Genomic DNA, 22,500 nt, shown 5'->3' on the forward strand with positions numbered 1-22,500 from the left:
ATTTTAATTTTACATTTTAAGTTTTAAAATTTCATTGAACAAATGTGAGAATTACTTTTCACGCTTATAAACTGAAATGTAATCCAGTAGTCAGTTCCGAGTAAAAAAAATGCTTTACTGAAATGTCATTGAAAATTGAGGTCACAGTGCCGCCTAAACTTTCGTGAGCAGATGGATATGATTTTATCAAAGAAAGTGAACAAAAATGGTATGGGTATCATCTGGAAAAAATGTGTGTGTTATTTTGTGTTTTGTTAAAGTCCAATAAAAGATTGAACATGATTTCATCGTTTTCTTCATTATTGACTGAATCCCAATACATATACAAGATGTGTCATATATTTATGAAAATGCGCTCAAAACTGAAGAAATCGGTTTATAAAAATAGTGTGCTATGTTCACCTACTTCACAGAGGCGAGCGCGACCCGCCTCGGTCTTCGGGGTTCGACTAGCCAAGCCTTACCTCATGAACTGTAGTCTCCATGATGAAGGATCCCGAATTATCAGTGTTATAATCTGTTAGTTTCAGGCCGACAGATTGACGGAGTGTTATAATCTTTTAGTTTCAGGCCGACAGATTGACGAAATGTGTTGATATCGTCATTTCTGCTACTGTTTTGCTGCACTGCGTCAGAGGGGCCAGTCACACGAGTGACGTCAGAGAGGGAATGAAGGGGGACAACTCACCCGTCACTGGCCACGAGGCAGGCGTTGCGCTGTACCTCAGTCAGACGAGTGACGTCAGAGAGGGAATGAAGGGGGACAACTCACCTGTCACTGGCCACGAGGAAGGCGTTGCGCTGTACCTCAGTCAGACGAGTGACGTCAGAGAGGGAATGAAGGGGGACAACTCACCTGTCACTGGCCACGAGGAAGGCGTTGCGCTGTACCTCAGTCAGACGGGGCACGCCGAGACACATGACGAGGGCCGCGGTCACTCGCTGTAGCTGACTCAGCTGATCTGTGGCACACAACGTTCACCTTTCAACGTTTAGTCTTCCCTCACCGAATAAACAGAAATAACTGTGTCACAGCTAAAAACTATTTTCTGTATAAGAAACTGCAACTACCAGTAACAAATATTAATCATTCAACCGTCTACAATTGCATACATTTTGCCAATCAAAGCTTTGCATTTTTAAATTCCGCACATTTAATGACAAAGAGATAACATAAAATGGACTGATACACACGTTTGTGGGATGTACTCAAATCTGTTAAACTGAATTTTGTCATTAGAATACAAATTAAATTTCAACACCCAGTGCTGTCATGCTACAACACCCAGTCCTGTCATGCTATAACACTTGTATAGCCTATCTTCTCCATCAACACCCATTCCTCCATCAACACCCAGTCCTGTCATGCTACAACCTCTTTTTCTTCCTAATTCACCTTCAAGTTTGTGGTAGCAAGGGTAATGGCCCTTTCCATGGATTACTTTTAGTTTCATGCTGATGAATATATTGTTTACTTGCAAAGAAGGATCTCTTTGTGCTTGGTAGTCGTTCCCTCTTTAGTTAACTGAAAGGCTTAATTTGAGCGAATGAGCTAAAATAGCCATTCAGTAAAAATCAAGCCCAATTCAGGACAGGAATTTAGTCAAGCCCACTCACCGTCGTTGAAGCCGACGTTACCACGGACACGGTGTGTAAAGAAGAAGCGGTCACCGAACTTGAGGCGTCTCATCTGCTCGGCCACGATGGCGGTGAAGGTCTCCCCCAGCTGACCCCCCTCTCTGTTGGCTGGCTCCGACAGGCCCCCCACGAACAGGTCAATGTCATCCACTGAGCTGTAGGGGACACAACACAACACAGGTTACTGTTGGCTGGCTCCGACAGGCCCCCCACGAACAGGTCAATGTCATCCACTGAGCTGTAGGGGACACAACACAACACAGGTTACTGTTGGCTGGCTCCGACAGACCCCCCACGAACAGGTCAATGTCATCCACTGAGCTGTAGGGGACACAACACAACACAGGTTACTGTTGGCTGGTTCCGACAGGCCGCCCACGAACAGGTCAATGTCATCCACTGAGCTGTAGGGGACACAACACAACACCGGTTACTATTGGCTGGCTCCGACAGGCCCCCCACGAACAGGTCAATGTCATCCACTGAGCTGTAGGGGACACAACACAACACAGGTTACTGTTGGCTGGCTCCGACAGGCCCCCCACGAACAGGTCAATGTCATCCACTGAGCTGTAGGGGACACAACACAACACCGGTTACTATTGGCTGGCTCCGACAGGCCCCCCCCACGAACATGATAAATTGTACTGTTACTTCTCTGTGGTGACAAATTGTACTGTTACTTCTCTGTGATGACAAATTGTACTGTTACTTCTCTGTGGTGACAAATTGTACTGTTATACCTCTCTGTGATGACAAATTGTACTGTTACTTCTCTGTGTGACAAATAATAATAATAATAATAAAGTGTATTTATATTGCGCCTATCCCTTACAAAAAACAAAAATATTTGGCTCTAAGCGCATTACAACATGTGAAGGACTTGGTACAATCAAGTCTGACAAATACAACAGCACAATATACAGTCGGTCTCTTAGGTAAAAGCAGCTTCGACAGTTAAACACTTCTACTAAAAGATCCTCTAACAATTTACAAACATAGTTAAAGAACATCGAGTTAATAGGAATTAAAAAAAGGTTCTTATAATAAAACTATCTAGCGAACGACGAAGAAGAAGAAGAATAAAACTATCAATGTCAATGTATAACAAGTCATTCAACGTAAATGGCCAAAGAACAACAATAAAACAATGGTGATAAAACAGTTATACTCAATGGCTAATAACGAGGCAGAGTTAAATAGTATCGACACAAGATTAAAACAAAACATATTTCTGGAGACGAATTAACAACAATAAAGCAATGGTGATAAAACAGTTTTACTCAATGGCTAATAGCGAGGCAGAATTAAATAGTATCGACACAAGATTTAAACTAAACATATTCCTGGAGACGCATTTAATAATTATACATGTATCAAATAATCAATGTACAAAATACAGCCCTCGCAAGCAAATTGTACTGTTACTTCTCTGTGATGACAAATTGTACTGTGACTTCTCTGTGATGACAAATTGTACTGTTACTTCTCTGTGGTGACAAATTGTACTGTTACTTCTCTGTGATGACAAATTGTACTGTGACTTCTCTGTGATGACAAATTGTACTGTTACTTCTCTGTGATGACAAATTGCACTGTTACTTCTCTGTGATGACAAATTGTACTGTTACTTCTCTATGATGACAAATTGTACTGTTACTTCTCTGTGAGGACAAATTGTACTGTTACTTCTCTGTGATGACAAATTGTACTGTTACTTCTCTGTGGTGACAAATTGTACTGTTATACCTCTCTGTGATGACAAATTGTACTGTTACTTCTCTGTGGTGACAAATTGTACTGTTACTTCTCTGTGATGACAAATTGTACTGTTACTTCTCTGTGATGACAAATTGTACTGTTACTTCTCTGTGATGACAAATTGTACTGTTACTTCTCTGTGATGACAAATTGTACTGTTACTTCTCTATGATGACAAATTGTACTGTTACTTCTCTGTGAGGACAAATTGTACTGTTACTTCTCTGTGATGACAAATTGTACTGTTACTTCTCTGTGATGACAAATTGTACTGTTACTTCTCTGTGTGACAAATTGTACTGTTACTTCTCTGTGTGACAAATTGTACTGTTACTTCTCTGTGGTGACAAATTGTACTGTTACTTCTCTGTGACTGTTACTTATCTGTGATGACAAATTGTACTGTTACTTCTCTGTGATGACACATTGTACTGTTACTTCTCTGTGATGACAAAATAATTGTACTGTTACTTCTCTGTGGTGACAAATTGTACTGTTACTTCTCTGTGATGACAAATTGTACTGTTACGTCTCTGTGATGACACATTGTACTGTTACTTCTGTGTGATGACAAATTGTACTGTTACTTCTCTGATCTGTGGTGACAAATTGTACTGTTACTTCTCTGTGATGACAAATTGTACTGTTACTTCTCTGTGAGGACAAATTGTACTGTTACTTCTCTGTGATGACAAATTGTACTGTTACTTCTCTGTGGTGACAAATTGTACTGTTATACCTCTCTGTGATGACAAATTGTACTGTTACTTCTCTGTGGTGACAAATTGTACTGTTACTTCTCTGTGATGACAAATTGTACTGTTACGTCTCTGTGATGACAAATTGTACTGTTACTTCTCTGTGATGACACATTGTACTGTTACTTCTGTGTGATGACAAATTGTACTGTTACTTCTCTGATCTGTGGTGACAAATTGTACTGTTACTTCTCTGTGATGACAAATTGTACTGTTACTTCTCTGTGATGACAAATTGTACTGTTACTTCTCTGTGATGACAAATTGTACTGTTACTTCTCTGTGATGACAAATTGTACTGTTACTTCTCTGTGATGACAAATTGTACTGTTACTTCTCTGTGATGACAAATTGTACTGTTACTTCTCTGTGATGACAAATTGTACTGTTACTTCTCTGTGATGACAAATTGTACTGTTACTTCTCTGTGATGTTGCAGCTTCCAAAGTGGCCAAAGCAAAACGTGAGAGAGACAATGGTAGTATATCCCTCCCGTCACAGTGTGGGAACCGTCAACATGTCACTACAAAGCCCACGTGACCATCCCACAACATGGTCTTTCGCAAGATGCAATGATTGCAAATAGAGTACATTTCCCAAGAACCGCTTACTTTTTCAAGGCTACCACTCAAACGATGTTGTAATTATATAACAGTCTCCTTTCCTTGAAATAAAGAACACACACACACACACACACACACACACACACACACACACACACACAAAAAAAGCAAAAAATAAATCCTGTCAAACACAATCAGCCTAACAATTTCGTGTCCAATGTTTTCACAGAAAAAGCGATTAAACGCCAAAAATAGGCGATTAATGCGAACGCTGTTTATTCTAGAACTTAAAAGTATAAGCATGCAAGGGCCGGGTAGCTACAGATTATAATTTTAATAAACAAGGGTTGGGTAGTTGAATGGGGTTTCTGCCCGATCAGTTACAACCACATGACTTATTTTGGAGGAAAGGGGCGGAAAGCTGCAGGGAAGCGCACAGATAACTCACTCGTACAGACGACTGAAGATGCCCCTCGCCCCGTTAAAACCAAGATGACTCACTCGTACAGACGCATGAAGATGCCCCTCGCCCCGTTACAACCAAGATAACTCACTCGTACAAACGACTGAAAATGCCCCTCTCCCCGTTCAGCCCCAGACGCCTGTCAGTGAAGCTGGTGACATTCTCCAGTCCGAAGAACAGCCTATAGGCGCTGTATGGCTGCAGCCCGTGGTCCCGCCCCCTCTGGATGTTGAGTGACATCAGGTCCAGGCCACGCCCATTCTGACCGGCAGGCTCAAAGAGGTGTCTGGACAACTGCAGCACATGGCAGAGTTACAACTTACTATAGTACACTTTTTCGCACCCAGGGCAGTTACAACTTACTGTAGTACACTTTTTCGCACCCAGGGCAGTTACAACTTACTGTAGTTCACTTCTTTGCCCCCAGGGCAGAGTTACAACTTACTGTAGTTCACTTCTTTGCCCCCAGGGCAGAGTTACAACTTACTGTAGTTCACTTCTTCACACCCAGGGCAGTTACAACTTACTGTAGTTCACTTCTTCGCCCCCAGGGCAGAGTTACAACTTACTGTAGTTCACTTCTTCGCCCCCAGGGCAGAGTTACAACTTACTGTAGTTCACTTCTTCGCCCCCAGGGCAGAGTTACAACTTACTGTAGTACACTTTTTCGCACCCAGGGCAGAGTTACAACTTACTGTAGTTCACTTCTTTGCCCCCAGGGCAGAGTTACAACTTACTGTAGTTCACTTCTTTGCCCCCAGGGCAGAGTTACAACTTACTGTAGTTCACTTCTTTGCCCCCAGGGCAGAGTTACAACTTACTGTAGTTCACTTCTTTGCCCCCAGGGCAGAGTTACAACTTACTGTAGTTCACTTCTTCACACCCAGGGCAGTTACAACTTACTGTAGTTCACTTCTTCGCCCCCAGGGCAGAGTTACAACTTACTGTAGTTCACTTTTTCGCCCCCAGGGCAGAGTTACAACTTACTGTAGTTCACTTCTTCGCCCCCAGGGCAGAGTTACAACTTACTGTAGTTCACTTCTTTGCCCCCAGGGCAGAGTTACAACTTACTGTAGTTCACATCTTCGCCCCCAGGGCAGAGTTACAAACACAAACACACACACACACACACACACACACACACACACACACACATACACACACACACACACACACACACACACACACACACACACACACACGCACGCACACACACACACACACACACACACACACCTCGCGGGAGATGGAGCTATCCAAGGACTGTGCCTGTTCCCTGGCTGTGGTGGAGGTGTTGCTGACCACCAGGCCCAGCGCGAGCGACGTGAAGCGCTGCCTCACCACGCGGGGTCGCAGGAAGTGGTCTCGGAGTCGGATTCTCTGGTCACGCAGGTTGGGGGAGGGGGTGGGCAAAAAGCGGGGCACCAGGGAGTGACCCAACCTGCATTACACACACACACACACACACACACACACACACACACACACACACACACACACACACACACACACACACACCTCGTTATGGGCACAGGGGCCACGAAACTGAACCTTTGTTTCTTAACATCAATATTCAATTCTAAAGATCTTTGTTAAAAAAAAACTCAAGAAAATACTTTTGCTACAACTATTATTTGCATGTTTTATGGGTGGCAAGGATGCTACAACCAACTATTACTGCATGCTTTGCCGATGACACGCAGCTCCAGAACAGCGCCAAGCCGGAGGACGTTGACCATCTCCTTGGATCCATCTCCAGTTGTTTCACTGACATCAAGAACTGGATGACTGAGAACAAGCTGAAGCTGAACAGTGAGAAGACGGAGGCCCTTCTCGTTGGAACACGACAGAAGATTGCTTCCCTCACTGTGACTGACCTCCAGCTGGATGACGCGACTGTTCCATTCCCCCCTGCTGTCAAGAGCCTTGGCGTCTTTCTCGACTCCACTCTCTCCATGCAGACACACATCTCCTTCATCATCAAGACCTGCTTTTTCCACCTACGACGCATCGCCTCCATCCGTCGCTACTTCACCCACGACGCCTGTGTCAAGCTGGTTGTCTCCCTCATCTTCAGTCGTCTGGACTACTGCAACTCCCTTCTGGCTGGCCTCCCCGCCTCATCCATTCATGGCCTACAACGAGTCCAGAACGCTGCTGTCAGGCTGACGATGAGGAAGACGAAGCGAGACCACATCACCCCCCTACTTCGCTCCTTGCACTGGCTCCCTGTCAACACCCGAATCTCCGACAAACTGTCCACTCTGGTCTACAAGTGTCGCAACGACTCTGCTCCCGAGTACCTTCAATCCTCCCTGGACCTGTACACCCAGCCCTCCGACCGTCCCCTTCGTTCTGCTGCTGACCTACTCCGCCTTCACATCCCTCGCTCGAAACTCGCATCTGCTGGTCAGCGTGCATTCCCCTCCGCGGGCCCCTCCGTCTGGAACTCCCTGCCGCTTGAGCTTCGCCAGAGCCCCTCTCTTGACGCGTTCAAGAGTAGGTTGAAGACTTAGTTCTTCCCGTAGCTGGCTGTGACTTTCATGTTCGACGTGATGTGTTGTGCCCCAAAAGACATTCTTGTGCTGTGCTCTGTGAGAGGTGTTTTCTTTGTGCTTAATATTATTTTGTTTGGACCTAGCTATTGATGACCCCCCGCGGGTTAGGGGGAGTCCCATATTGGTTGGGACTAGACAGAATTTACCCGATGCTACCCAGCATGTCGTAAGAGGCGACTAACGGTTCTGTTTCTTCTCTTCTTTTGTCTTATTTCTGCCTTACCAGTCCTTTCACCTATATTTCCTTCCAAGAAAACTCTCCCTACTATTCTCTGCAGTTTTCCAATTCTTTTCTTGTTGTCTTATTTCTACCTGACTGGATCCATCACCTTTATTTCACTTACCAAAAGTCTTCTTTTCCACATCCTTATTTCTCTGCACCCCGCATGTCGTATGAGGCGACTAACGGATTCTGTTTCTCCTTTTACCCTTGTTAAGTGGTTCTTGTATAGAATATAGTCAATGTTTGTAAAGATTTTAGTCAAGCAGTATGTAAGAAATGTTTAGTCCTTTGTACTGGAAACTTGCATTCTCCCAGTAAGGTCATATATTGTACTACGTTGCAAGCCCCTGGAGCAATTTTTTGATTAGTGCTTTTGTGAACAAGAAACACTTAACAAGTGGCTCTATCCCATCTCCCCGCCCCCCTTTCCCCTATCCCATCTCCCCCCTTTCCCTCGTCGCGATATAACCTTCGTGGTTGAAAACGACGTTAAACACCAAATAAAGAAAGAAAGAAAGAAAGCTATTGATGTGTACATTGTTGTTTAAACAGTTGTTTGTTGTATGTTTATCAGGGTTTGCTAGTGTGTGATAGGGTTCGTGTCCGTCTGTAGATGTTAGTTTCTTTGTTAGTCCTGTGTTGACAACTCTTCGACAAGCGCTTAGAACTGTACCCACGGAATACGCGCTATATAAGCTTCCTATTGATATTGATATTGATGTTTTATGGGTGGCAAGGATGCTGACCTGTAGGCGGCGGTGGAGAATTCGTTGAGGATCCTGGGGTCAACCGAGGGGTCATAGTCTGACCTCCGGTGCACGCTCAGCCCCTCCCTCCTCATGACGCGGTCTCCCAGGATGATTGGCAGCCACTCGCCGAACATGACTCGCTGTACGATGGCGCCCACCACGCGGCGCGCGCTCTGGAACACCGTGCTGTTGAATGAGAGGGAGGCCCGGGGGGTGGCCGCCGCCATCCTGCTAGCGATCACGTTGTGCAGTCTCAGGAAGATGGTGTGGATCGTCGCCAGGTCGGGTTGCTCGTTGACACGCTCGTCGCCTGAAACACCGAGATAGACTCGTCATCACACACACTGTGCTCAGCTACACTGGTCACCAAACGTACAGTCGCCTGAAACACCGAGATAGACTCGTCATCACACACACTGTGCTCAGCTACACTGGTCATCAAACGTACAGTCGCCTGAAACACCGAGATAGACTCGTCATCACACACACTGTGCTCAGCTACACTGGTCACCAAACGTACAGTCGCCTGAAACACCGAGATAGACTCGTCATCACACACACTGTGCTCAGCTACACTGGTCACCAAACGTACAGTCGCCTGAAACACCGAGATAGACTCGTCATCACACACACTGTGCTCAGCTACACTGGTCACCAAACGTACAGTCGCCTGAAACACCGAGATAGACTCGTCATCACACACACTGTGGTCAGCTACACTGGTCACCAAACGTACAGTCGCCTGAAACACCGAGATAGACTCGTCATCACACACACTGTGGTCAGCTACACTGGTCACCAAACGTACAGTCGCCTGAAACACCGAGATAGACTCGTCATCACACACACTGTGCTCAGCTACACTGGTCACCAAACGTACAGTCGCCTGAAACACCGAGATAGACTCGTCATCACACACACTGTGCTCAGCTACACTGGTCACCAAACGTACAGTCGCCTGAAACACCGAGATAGACTCGTCATCACACACACTGTGGTCAGCTACACTGGTCACCAAACGTACAGTCGCCTGAAACACCGAGATAGACTCGTCATCACACACACTGTGCTCAGCTACACTGGTCACCAAACGTACAGTCGCCTGAAACACCGAGATAGACTCGTCATCACACACACTGTGGTCAGCTACACTGGTCACCAAACGTACAGTCTGTGGTCATCTGGTTCTTTGACTCGTATGCACACATCAGGCAATTCGCAATGTTTCACCTGCAATAAAGCAGACAGGTGTGCTGGGTCTTACCTGCCAGGAAGCAGACAGGTGTGCTGGGTCTTACCTGCAATAAAGCAGACAGGTGTGTTGGGTCTTACCTGCCAGGAAGCAGACAGGTGTGTTGGGTCTTACCTGCCAGGAAGCAGACAGGTGTGCTGGGTCTTACCTGCCAGGAAGCAGACAGGTGTGTTGGGTCTTACCTGCCAGGAAGCAGACAGGTGTGTTGGGTCTTACCTGCCAGGAAGCAGACAGGTGTGCTGGGTCTTACCTGCCAGGAAGCAGACAGGTGTGTTGGGTCTTACCTGCCAGGAAGCAGACAGGTGTGTTGGGTCTTACCTGGCAGGAAGCAGACAGGTGTGTTGGGTCTTACCTGGCAGGAAGCAGACAGGTGTGTTGGGTCTTACCTGCCAGGAAGCAGACAGGTGTGTTGGGCGGATCGTCACGCTCCCTGGCACAGATGCCGCGGTCAGTGCGAGGCAGGAGTGGGCCCTGGCTGGACCGCTCAGACTTGAGCAAGTAACCTGCACACCGCACACACCAGCAAGTAACCTACACACCGCACACACCAGCAATAACACAGGGCTGACTGTCAGCATTGATATAACACTTCATATTGTCACACAGGGCTCTGTGTGTGTGTGTGTGTGTGTGTGTGTGTGTGTGTGTGTGTGTGTGTGTGTGTGTGTGTGTGTGTGTGTGGGTGTGTGTGTGTGTGTGTGTGTGTATGTGTTTGTGCATGTGTGCTTGTTGTGAGCATGTGTCTGTTGTATGTGTTTGTTTGCGTGTTTTTTTGACTGTGCACTGTGCTGCGCTGCGAACAAATGTGATTCTTTGTATTTTATGCAAGCAAGTATATGTGCTCTTTGATGAGTAGTTTCCTTTTCATCTGAGACAAATTGTATTAGTTGTATATATCGTGTTGTATTTTTGATTGAACTTGTAAATTGAACTTGTAAAGCGCTTCGAGCTGTGGAGAAGCGCTATATAAGTGTCCATTATTATTATTATTATTATTATTTAAGTTATTGAGACATCCCAGTGCACTAAGGGATTTATAGAGCAAATCGAGAAAATTCATTATTGAACGAAGCGCATAGCGCTGAGTTCAATAATTATTTTCGAGATTTGCTCTATAAATCCCTTAGTGCACTGGGATTGTTTCAATAACGATATTGTCAGTACCGCCATAGAAAAAAGAAGATTCCAAACGCACATTTTGCAATGCGCATTTGAATAGGCATAACTGTGTGGTCAGGTCGTGCACAGTAAAGATCTACTTTTGTGTGGGGTGTCTCAAGTGTGAGGGCCCCAAAGGGTTTAAAATCGTGATCGTGATTGGCGTTTTTTGACCTTTCTGTGACCGTGATTGCCGAAATTTCCATTTCTGTGATCGTGATGGGACTTTGCCCGTGATCCGTGATGAAAAAAAAATCAAGTCTCGTGATCGTGATTGTGATTTGTGTTCGTGATCGTGATGGGCATTATTGCAAAGCATTTTATTTTCAACGTACATTTTTCACAGCTGTATCACTCTATGATCCTCTATTCGTCAAGGTGTTTGTGATCGTGAAAACAAAAATCAAGGTAACTGTGATCGTGAAAGCTAAAATTTCCCTTCCCGTGATCGTGATGATACCCCCCCTTTGGGGCCCTCAAGTGTGTCGTGCTTTCGTCACACGCATTTTAATTTCTGTTGGTAAATTCCAGTGTAGCGTTAATCTGAACAGTGATGATCTTTCAGAGAGACCTCATTTGAACTCGGAGAAAGGCTCTTCATTATTTGCGATTCGAAACCTCCAGTCGAGCTTCGACGGATTGACTATGCGGAGTGACTCCCCTTGAATTGACTCAAAGCGGGACTCGACGGTTCGCACATTTTCAAAACAAATGTGGCACATTTCTCGTGTTCTATCTTCGCTCATCGGGGAGTCTGATACTAAACATGAACGGTAAGAATGCTCTGAACCCTACACGTATTATATCCCCATCGTTTTTTCGTTCACATTTGCCCAACATGTTAATTTGCTGAGCGGGGTTAATGTCGTCTGCTAGGCTACCTGCCAACCTGGGCAATGGAACGACTGCAGTCTGCACTGAGTCTGTACGCATGAGGCAGGCTGCTAATAAATCTTATATATGGTAAGAACGTTCTGAACCTTACACGTTTTCGATTACGATTGTTCTTGCTTTGAAATAATAATTCTGAAACCATTCATTTACTGAACTGATGTAGTCGTATTTCTGTGTTGTCTGCTACAGAGTCGATCGAGTCAGTCTTCCAAACTGGTCTAGCTGGTACGTTATCGGAATAACACTTGTGTTTTCTGTTAGCCGCTGGGAATTGTATACTAACTCATCATTTGGTAATGTGGATGATAAGCTACATGCCACTAACACGGCATATGAGAAGAATCTATGCAAGTCAGTCGGCGAAAATTAGATGAAACACAGCGGCTTCTATTTTTTTAGATCACTGGCACTGGCACAGGCACATGCAATCTGTCAGAAAAAAACCCACTTCTGCTTTAATTGAGAAGCAGGGAATTTATGGTCATTTGGTATTGTGGAGAATATAAGCTACATGTCATTAATTAATTCTGAGGATGAGAGCACAGTCTTGCTTAGGCAAAGGGCGCAAGAATACGCTCTGTGGAAAAGTTAGCGCACTCCAAGAGTGCGCTAACAGTTTTAGCGCATCGCCATTAGCCAATCAACTGGTTCACATCAGTCATGTGACACCAGTACTTACTGACAATTATTATTATTATTATTATTATTATTATTATTATTATTATTATTATTATTATTATTATTTTAAGTTATTGAGACATCCCAGTGCACTAAGGGATTTATAGAGCAAATCTCGAAAATAATTATTGAACTCAGCACTATGCGCTTCGTTCAATAATGAATTTTCTCGATTTGCTCTATAAATCCCTTAGTGCACTGGGATTGTTTCAATAACGATATTGTCAGTACCGCCATAGAAAAAAGAAGATTCCAAGCGCACATTTTGCAACGCGCATTTGAATAGGCATAACTGTGTGGTCAGGTCGTGTACAGTAAAGATCTACTTTTGTGTGGGGTGTCTCAAGTGTGTCGTGCTTTCGTCACACGCATTTTAATTTCTGTTGGTAAATTCCAGTGTAGCGTTAATCTGAACAGTGATGATCTTTCAGAGAGACCTCATTTGAACTCGGAGAAAGGACTGTGCTCGAGTCATTATTTGCGATTCAAACCTCCAGTCGAGCTTTGACGGATTGACTGTGCGGAGTGACTCCCCTTGAATTGACTCGAAGCCGCGGGACTCGACGGTTCGCAAATTTTCAAAACAAATGTGGCATATTTCTCGTGTTGTATCTTCACTCATCGGGGAGTCTGATACTAAATATGAACGGTAAGAATGCTCTGAACCCTACACGTATTATATCCCCATCGTTTTTTCGTTCACATTTGCCCAACATGTTAATTTGCTGAGCGGGGTTTATGTCGTCTGCTAGGGCAATCAAACCACTGCATGCAGTCTGCTCTGACTGAGTCTGCACGCACGAGGCACGCTGGTAATAAGTCTTATAATGGTAAGAACGTTCTGAACCCTACACGTTTTCGATTACGATTGTTCTTGCCTTGAAATAATAATTCGGAAACCATTCATTTACTGAACTGATGCAGTCGTATTTCAGTGTAGTCAGTGCGGCTACGTATGACAGAGTCGATCGAGTCAGTCTTCCAAACTGGTCTAGCTGGTACGTTATCGGAATAACACTTGTGTTTTCTGCTAGCGGGTGGGAATTTTATATTAACTCATCATTTGGTAATGTGGATGATAAGCTACATGCCACTAACACGATGAGAAGAATCTATGCAAGTCGGCGAGAATATTAGATGAAACACAGCGGCTTCTATTTTTAGATCAGTGGCAGCCGCACTGTGGCATAGGCACATGCAATCTGTCAGAAAAAAACCACTTCTGCTTTAATTGAGAAGCAGGGAATTTATGGTCATTTGGTATTGTGGAGAATATAAGCTACATGTCAGTAATTAATTCTGAGGATGAGAGCACAGTCTTGCTTAGGTAAAGGGCGTAAGAATACGCTCTGTGGAAACAGTTTTAGCGCATCGCCATTAGCCAATCAACTGGTTCACATCAGTCATGTGACACCAGTACTTACTGACAATTATTATTATTATTATTATTATTATTATTATTATTATTATTATTATTATTGTCAGCTTTGATATAACACTTCATATTGTCACACCTACAACAGGACGGTCCAGACAAGAACATAGACAACAGAAATAAGACCTCGTCGAAAAGTGAGAAAAGGTTATGTCGGTAAATACAACACGGCAGTCACTTTTGGGGGCTATTATTAACGTTCATGAGATAATAATACCATTCTTATCCTCTCGTATCATTCTTATCCTCTCTTTATCATTCGTATCCTCTAACACCCTGTCCATACACCTGGTGTGCATGTGTAGCCACGGACATGGACACACCTGTGACAGCCTGACCTTGACCCCCACCCACCTCTGACCTACAGATCTACCCTGACCGCTAACCTGACCTGAACCCTGACCTGTACCCTGACCTACATCTACTCTGACCTGTACCCTGACCCGTACCCTGACCTCGACCCTCACCCACCTGTACCCTGACCTACATCAACCCTGACCTACATCTAGCCTGACCTTTACTCTGACCCACCTCTGCCGTTGGCCTCTCTCAGCTCCTCCTCCTGTACCCTGACCTACATCTAGCCTGACCTTTACTCTGACCCACCTCTGCCGTTGGCCTCTCTCAGCTCCTCTTCCTGTACCCTGACCTACATCTAGCCTGACCTTTACTCTGACCCACCTCTGCCGTTGGCCTCTCTCAGCTCCTCCTGTACCCTGACCTACATCTAGCCTGACCTTTACTCTGACCCACCTCTGCCGTTGGCCTCTCTCAGCTCCTCCTCCTCCTCCCTTGAGCTGCCGTACACAGCGGAGGCGTCAATGAAGGCTGTCAGCGAGTTGAGCTGCTCCCGGGGCTCTGCAACACCGCACTCCCCCGTCACTGATCGCACGTCACACCGATATCACGTCACGCCGATATCACGTCACACCGATACACGTCACATCGATATCACGTCACATCGATATCCCGTCACACCGATATCCCGTCACACCGATATCACGTCACATCGATATCACGTCACACCGATATCACGTCACACGGACATCACGTCACACCGATATCACGTCACATCGATATCACGTCACACCGATACACGTCACACCGATATACGTCACACCGATATACGTCAAACGTCATACCGACACACGCCACGCCGATATACGTCACACGTCATACTGATACACCACGCCGATATACGTCACACGTCATACTGATACACGTCACACCGATATACGTCACACGTCATAATGTTACACGTCACACCGATATACGTCAAACGACATACCTATAAACGTCACACCGATATACGTCACAGGTCACACCGATACACGTCACACCGATATACGTCACACCGATACACGTCACACCGATATACGTCACGCCGATATGTGTCACTCAGATACACGTCACACCGATACACGTCACACCGATATACATCACACCGATATACGTCACACCGAAACACGTCACAGCGATATATGTCACTCAGATATATACGTCACACCGATACACGTCACAACGATATACGTCACACCAACACACGTCACATCGATATTACGTCACACCGATATATGTCACTCAGATACACGTCATACCGATATATGTCACTCAGATATACGTCACACCGATATACGTCACACCGATACACGTCACAACGTTATACGTCACACCGATACACGTCACACAGATATCACGTCACACCGATATATGTCACTCAAATAAACGTCATACCGATATAGGTCACACTGATTCACGTCACACCGATATATGTCACTCGGATACACGTCACTCCGATATACGTCACTCAGATACACGTCACTCAGATATACGTCACACCGATACACGTCACACTGATACACGTCACACTGATATACGTCACGCCGATATAGGCCACACCGATATACGTCACACCGATATACGTCACACCAATACATCTATCACACACACTGTCCCAGTAACGATTACGCCACTCTATCTGTCACTGATACAGTGATAGCACGTTACACTGACACATCTAGCATACACACTGTGCCAGTTATCATTACGTCTGTACAATCTATAAACTATCTTTAACGTCTGTTCTGTCTGTAAACTTTCTATAGCAAAGTAGAGTCTCACAAAACTTAGTGTCCTGAAACTAACAGCTAGCGGTGATAAAGCAGCTTAACGTATGAAGAGGGCAATGTTTACTCCGAATTACATCCAGGTCGTGATGTCAGTGAAACAAAGTGTTCAAAGCTTGAAAACCCTTTCTGTCACTTCTTTTAAACAGTGTCATGTAGTAGATTGAAAGTGCAGCGCATGTTAAGCACTAGTGTTCATTTAAACATATGTCCAGCTGTGTTCAAAACTGGTTAGAGAACGGGTGTTCAACAGTGGAACACTTCCGGTAAGAGTGTGACATACCTGTCGTGTCCCGGGGATTACGTCGTGTAGCGGGGATGAAATAGCCTAATGTAGGAAGATAGTGCAGTCTAACGTAACATATCTGTCGTGTCCGGGGAGTTACGTCGTGTAGCGGGGATGAAATAGCCTAATGTAGGAAGATAGTGCAGTGTAACGTAACAAATCTGTCGTGTCCCGGGAGTTACGTCGTGTAGAGGGGATGAAATAGCATAAAGTACGAAGATAGTGAAGTGTAACGTAACGTACCAGTCCTGTTACGGGGGTTACGTCGTGTGGCGGGGATAAAGTAGCCTAACGTAGGAAGATAGTGCAGTGTAGCGTAACGTACCTGTCGTGTCCCGAGGGTTACGTCGTGTGGCGGGGATGGTCCTGACGAACTCCATGCACGAGCCCAGGAAGCCGGGGTCACGGGTGAAGGTGATGGGAAAGCAGTCTCTGTGCACAACACAATGTTGCTTACCTTTTTGTCTTTTGGCAAATGACTAAGTTTGATTCTACTTCCTGTTTCTCAGACGGTCTCGAATAGCAGCTAGCATCTGCTGAAGAGACATTAAACCCCAAAAACCATCCTGTTTCTCAGGGCAAGACCCCAGCCTTAAGTAACAAACATTGAAAAATGTCAAGCCTACATAATCCTTGACAACGAAAACGAATACGTATGTTTAACGCATTTTGTCTGCCAGCCCTTTGCCAGGGAGTGGGGGGAGGGGAGGTCGAGATGACAACGACATCAACAGAGAATCACATTGTACAGTGTGAGACATGACAACGACATCAACAGAGTATCACATTGCACAGAGTGAGACATGACAACGACATCAACACAGTATCACATTGTACAGTGTGAGACATGACAACGACATCAACAGAGTTTCACATTGTACTGAGTGAGACATGACAACGACATCAACAGAGTTTCACATTGTACAGTGTGAGACATGACAACGACATCAACACAGTATCACATTGTACAGTGTGAGACATGACAACGACATCAACAGAGTTTCACATTGTACAGTGTGAGACATGACAACGACATCAACAGAGTTTCACATTGTACAGTGTGAGACATGACAACGACATCAACACAGTATCACATTGTACAGTGTGAGACATGACAACGACATCAACAGAGTTTCACATTGTACAGTGTGAGACATGACAACGACATCAACAGAGTTTCACATTGTACAGTGTGAGACATGACAACGACATCAACACAGTATCACATTGTACAGAGTGAGACATGACAACGACATCAACAGAGTATCACATTGTACAGAGTGAGACATGACAACGACATCAACAGAGTTTCACATTGTACAGTGTGAGACATGACAACGACATCAACACAGTATCACATTGTACAGAGTGAGACATGACAACGACATCAACAGAGTATCACATTGCACAGAGTGAGACATGACAACGACATCAACAGAGTATCACATTGCACAGAGTGAGACATGACAACGACATCAACAGAGTATCACATTGCACAGAGTGAGACATGACAACGACATCAACAGAGTTTCACATTGTACTGAGTGAGACATGACAACGACATCAACAGAGTTTCACATTGTACTGAGTGAGACATGACAACGACATCAACAGAGTTTCACATTGTACTGAGTGAGACATGACAACGACATCAACAGAGTATCACATTGTACAGTGTGAGACATGACAACGACATCAACAGAGTTTCACATTGTACTGAGTGAGACATGACAACGACATCAACAGAGTTTCACATTGTACTGAGTGAGACATGACAACGACATCAACAGATTAACACATTGCACAGAGTGAGACATGACAACGACATCAACAGAGTTTCACATTGTACTGAGTGAGACATGACAACGACATCAACAGATTAACACATTGCACAGAGTGAGACATGACAACGACATCAACAGAGTTTCACATTGTACAGAGTGAGACATGACAACGACATCAACACAGTATCACATTGCACAGAGTGAGACATGACAACGACATCAACAGAGTTTCACATTGTACAGTGTGAGACATGACAACGACATCAAAAGAGTTTCACATTGTACAGTGTGAGACATGACAACGACATCAACAGAGTTTCACATTGCACAGAGTGAGACATGACAACGACATCAACACAGTAACACATTGTACAGTGTGAGACATGACAACGACATCAACAGAGTTTCACATTGTACTGAGTGAGACATGACAACGACATCAACAGAGTTTCACATTGTACAGTGTGAGACATGACAACGACATCAACAGAGTATCACATTGCACAGTGTGAGACATGACAACGACATCAACAGAGTATCACATTGTACAGTGTGAGACATGACAACGACATCAACAGAGTATCACATTGTACAGAGTGAGACATGACAACGACATCAACAGAGTATCACATTGTACAGTGTGAGACATGACAACGACATCAACAGAGTATCACATTGTACAGAGTGAGACATGACAACGACATCAACAGAGTATCACATTGTACAGTGTGAGACATGACAACGACATCAACAGAGTTTCACATTGTACAGTGTGAGACATGACAACGACATCAACAGAGTATCACATTGTACAGAGTGAGACATGACAACGACATCAACAGAGTTACACATTGTACTGAGTGAGACATTACAACGACAACAACGGAGTATCACATTGCACAGTGTGAGACACATTGTACAGAGTGAGACACATTGCACAGAGTGAGACACATTGTACAGAGTTAGACACATTGCACAGAGTGAGACACATTGCACAGAGTGAGACACATTGTACAGAGTTAGACACATTGCACAGAGTGAGACACATTGTACAGAGTGAGACACATTGCACAGAGTGAGACACATTGTACAGAGTTAGACACATTGCACAGAGTGAGACACATTGCACAGAGTGAGACACATTGCACAGATTGAGACACATTGCACAGAGCGAGACACATTGTACAGAGCGAGACACATTATACAGAGCGAGACACATTGCACAGAGTGAGACACATTGCACAGATTGAGACACATTGCACAGAGCGAGACACATTGTACAGAGCGAGACACATTATACAGAGCGAGACACATTGCACAGAGTGAGACACATTATACAGAGCGAAACACATTGCACAGAGTGAGACACATTGCACAGATTGAGACACATTGCACAGAGCGAGACACATTGTACATAGCGAGACACACTGCACAGAGCGAGACACACTACACAGAGTGAGACACATTGCACAGAGTGAGACACATTGCACAGAGTGAGACACATTGCACAGAGTGAGACACACTGCACAGAGTGAGACACATTGCACAGAGTGAGACACATTGCACAGAGTGAGACACACTGCACAGAGTGAGACACATTGCACAGAGTGAGACACACTGCACAGAGTGAGACATTGCACAGAGTGAGACACACTGCACAGAGTGACACATTGCACAGAGTGAGACATTGCACAGAGTGAGACACACTGCACAGAGTGAGACACATTGCACAGAGACACATTGCACAGAGTGAGACACATTGCACAGAGTGAGACACACTGCACAGAGTGAGACACTGCACAGAGTGAGACACACTACACAGAGTGAGACACACGGCACAGAGTGAGACACACTACACAGAGTGAGACACATTGCACAGAGTGAGACACATTGCACAGAGTGAGACACATTGCACAGAGTGAGACACAGAGTGAGACACAGAGTGAGACAGAGTGAGACACAGAGTGAGACACTGCACAGAGTGAGACACTGCACAGAGTGAGACACTGCACAGAGTGAGACACATTGTACAGAGTGAGACACACTGCACAGAGTGAGACACTGCACAGAGTGAGACACACTACACAGAGTGAGACACACTACACAGAGTGAGACACACTGCACAGAGTGAGACACACTACACAGAGTGAGACACATTGCACAGAGTGAGACACATTGCACAGAGTGAGACACAGAGTGAGACACAGAGTGAGACACAGAGTGAGACACATTGCACAGAGTGAGACACAGAGTGAGACACAGAGTGAGACACAGAGTGAGACACATTGCACAGAGTGAGACACAAAGTGAGACACAGAGTGAGACACAGAGTGAGACACAGAGTGAGACACAGAGTGAGACACATTGCACAGAGTGAGACACAGAGTGAGACACAGAGTGAGACACAGAGTGAGACACATTGCACAGAGTGAGACACATTGCACAGAGTGAGACACAGAGTGAGACACAGAGTGAGACACAGAGTGAGACACAGAGTGAGACACATTGCACAGAGTGAGACACATTGCACAGAGTGAGACACAGAGTGAGACACATTGCACAGAGTGAGACACAGAGTGAGACACATTGCACAGAGTGAGACACAGAGTGAGACACATTGCACAGAGTGAGACACAGAGTGAGACACATTGCACAGAGTGAGACACAGAGTGAGACACAGAGTGAGACACAGAGTGAGACACATTGCACAGAGTGAGACACAGAGTGAGACACAGAGTGAGACACATTGCACAGAGTGAGACACAGAGTGAGACACAGAGTGAGACACAGAGTGAGACACAGAGTGAGACACATTGCACAGAGTGAGACATGCACAACCAAGAGAACCACAACAAGAAAAGGCAAGGCAAACAACAAACACAAGCAGAGTGAGAAAAGGCTTCCATACTCCGGCTGTGGGCTGGCCAGTCCTAAACGGTCCCTGCCGCAACAGATGATTGGTTCACCCCCCTCCTCCCGCACGCGCTCTGAAACGTCACCAGCATACAGCCAATCACAGACACGCGTACTATTACAGAGACCACTGAAACAACTTTTGACGAAGTTTCTCTGCTGTTGTTTTACCTTAGAATGCACCGCTGTACTAACGTTAACCACTGCTGTTGTAAACGGGTTTTGTTACCAGCCAGACAGCAACAGGATACAAGCCGGCAGATTACAGCATCAAATACACGTTGTATCTTTGTAATATTTGACAAATCTTGACTTGTTCACAATTACAAATCAGTGTTGGGAACTTATAGTTAAGCATATTAGAACAAAGAAAGAAACAGAAGGCATGCAATACAGACTGGCCTGATGGCAACGGCATGAGGGTCGTGTCGTGGTCAAGGAACTGCCCAACACAGATTGACAGACTGACTGACAGACAGACAGACAGACAGACAGACAGACAGACAGACAGACAAGACAGATAGACAGACTGGCAGACAGACAGACAGACAGACAGACTGACCGGTGGGGAGTGGCATGAGCGTCATGTCGTGGTCAAGGAACTGCCCCCACTGCATGAGCAGCAGAGTGTTGAGACCGCGGCGTGACGTATCGGGGAAGACCAGCTGGCTGATGCGACGTGCCCCCCTCAGCGGCCGACCGTTACGTCCTCGTGTCCGTGGCGCCTCCACCCCTGTGGTCAACACGTGTACTTTAGTCTCGCTCTACTTTCTCTACTTTCTCTAATTATGCTCATGCCTAACTATGTCTTTCGTCGACATGAGTGTATTCTTGTGATAGGGGTGTGTTGTTATGGCAACAACGCGTGTGTGTCTGCATACATTTACACACTCTACTATCCGTAGGGGAAGGGCTCCTGATATGGACCACTTTTTGTTTCATGCTGATAACTAGCTTGTTTTCTTGCGAAGAAGTTTCATTTTGTGTTTGGTAGTCCTTCTCTCTTGGGTTAATCGTTAGGCATAGTTAGAGTGAAATAGCTTTGACAGACATGATTCAGCAAAAATTAAACACAGAAAAAATCACAAATGCCTGGGCGCCTAATATGGACCAGTGAAGCGGCCTTCACGAATCACTGTAAAAAGCCCCCTATACTTCAAAATAACATGATACAACTTAGTGTGCAAGTCAGACTAACTAAAATATGCTTTAGATTTATCTGTTTCGGGTTAATGAAAGCATTATTTGAAGCACACCAGGA

At 45.2% G+C, this 22,500-nt stretch overlaps 1 protein-coding gene across 1 annotated transcript in view; it reads right to left on the bottom strand.

Annotated features, from left to right (window-relative positions):
• LOC138963708 (chorion peroxidase-like) overlaps positions 1-22,500 on the bottom strand; it is a 26,024-nt gene that overhangs the window by 1,133 nt on the left and 2,391 nt on the right. The window contains exons 4-14 of the mRNA XM_070335555.1: positions 21,802-21,972; positions 21,235-21,313; positions 16,868-16,974; positions 14,884-14,988; positions 10,352-10,468; positions 8,711-9,023; positions 6,420-6,624; positions 5,275-5,477; positions 2,101-2,208; positions 1,618-1,793; positions 857-962 (exon numbers count right to left, since the gene is read on the bottom strand). Of these exons, the coding sequence (XP_070191656.1) occupies positions 857-962; positions 1,618-1,793; positions 2,101-2,208; positions 5,275-5,477; positions 6,420-6,624; positions 8,711-9,023; positions 10,352-10,468; positions 14,884-14,988; positions 16,868-16,974; positions 21,235-21,313; positions 21,802-21,972 (1,690 nt within the window). The remainder of the gene's footprint in view (positions 1-856; positions 963-1,617; positions 1,794-2,100; positions 2,209-5,274; positions 5,478-6,419; positions 6,625-8,710; positions 9,024-10,351; positions 10,469-14,883; positions 14,989-16,867; positions 16,975-21,234; positions 21,314-21,801; positions 21,973-22,500) is intronic.

This window comes from Littorina saxatilis, linkage group LG4, assembly GCF_037325665.1.
Source record: "Littorina saxatilis isolate snail1 linkage group LG4, US_GU_Lsax_2.0, whole genome shotgun sequence".
NCBI classification, from domain to species: Eukaryota; Metazoa; Mollusca; class Gastropoda; order Littorinimorpha; family Littorinidae; genus Littorina; species Littorina saxatilis.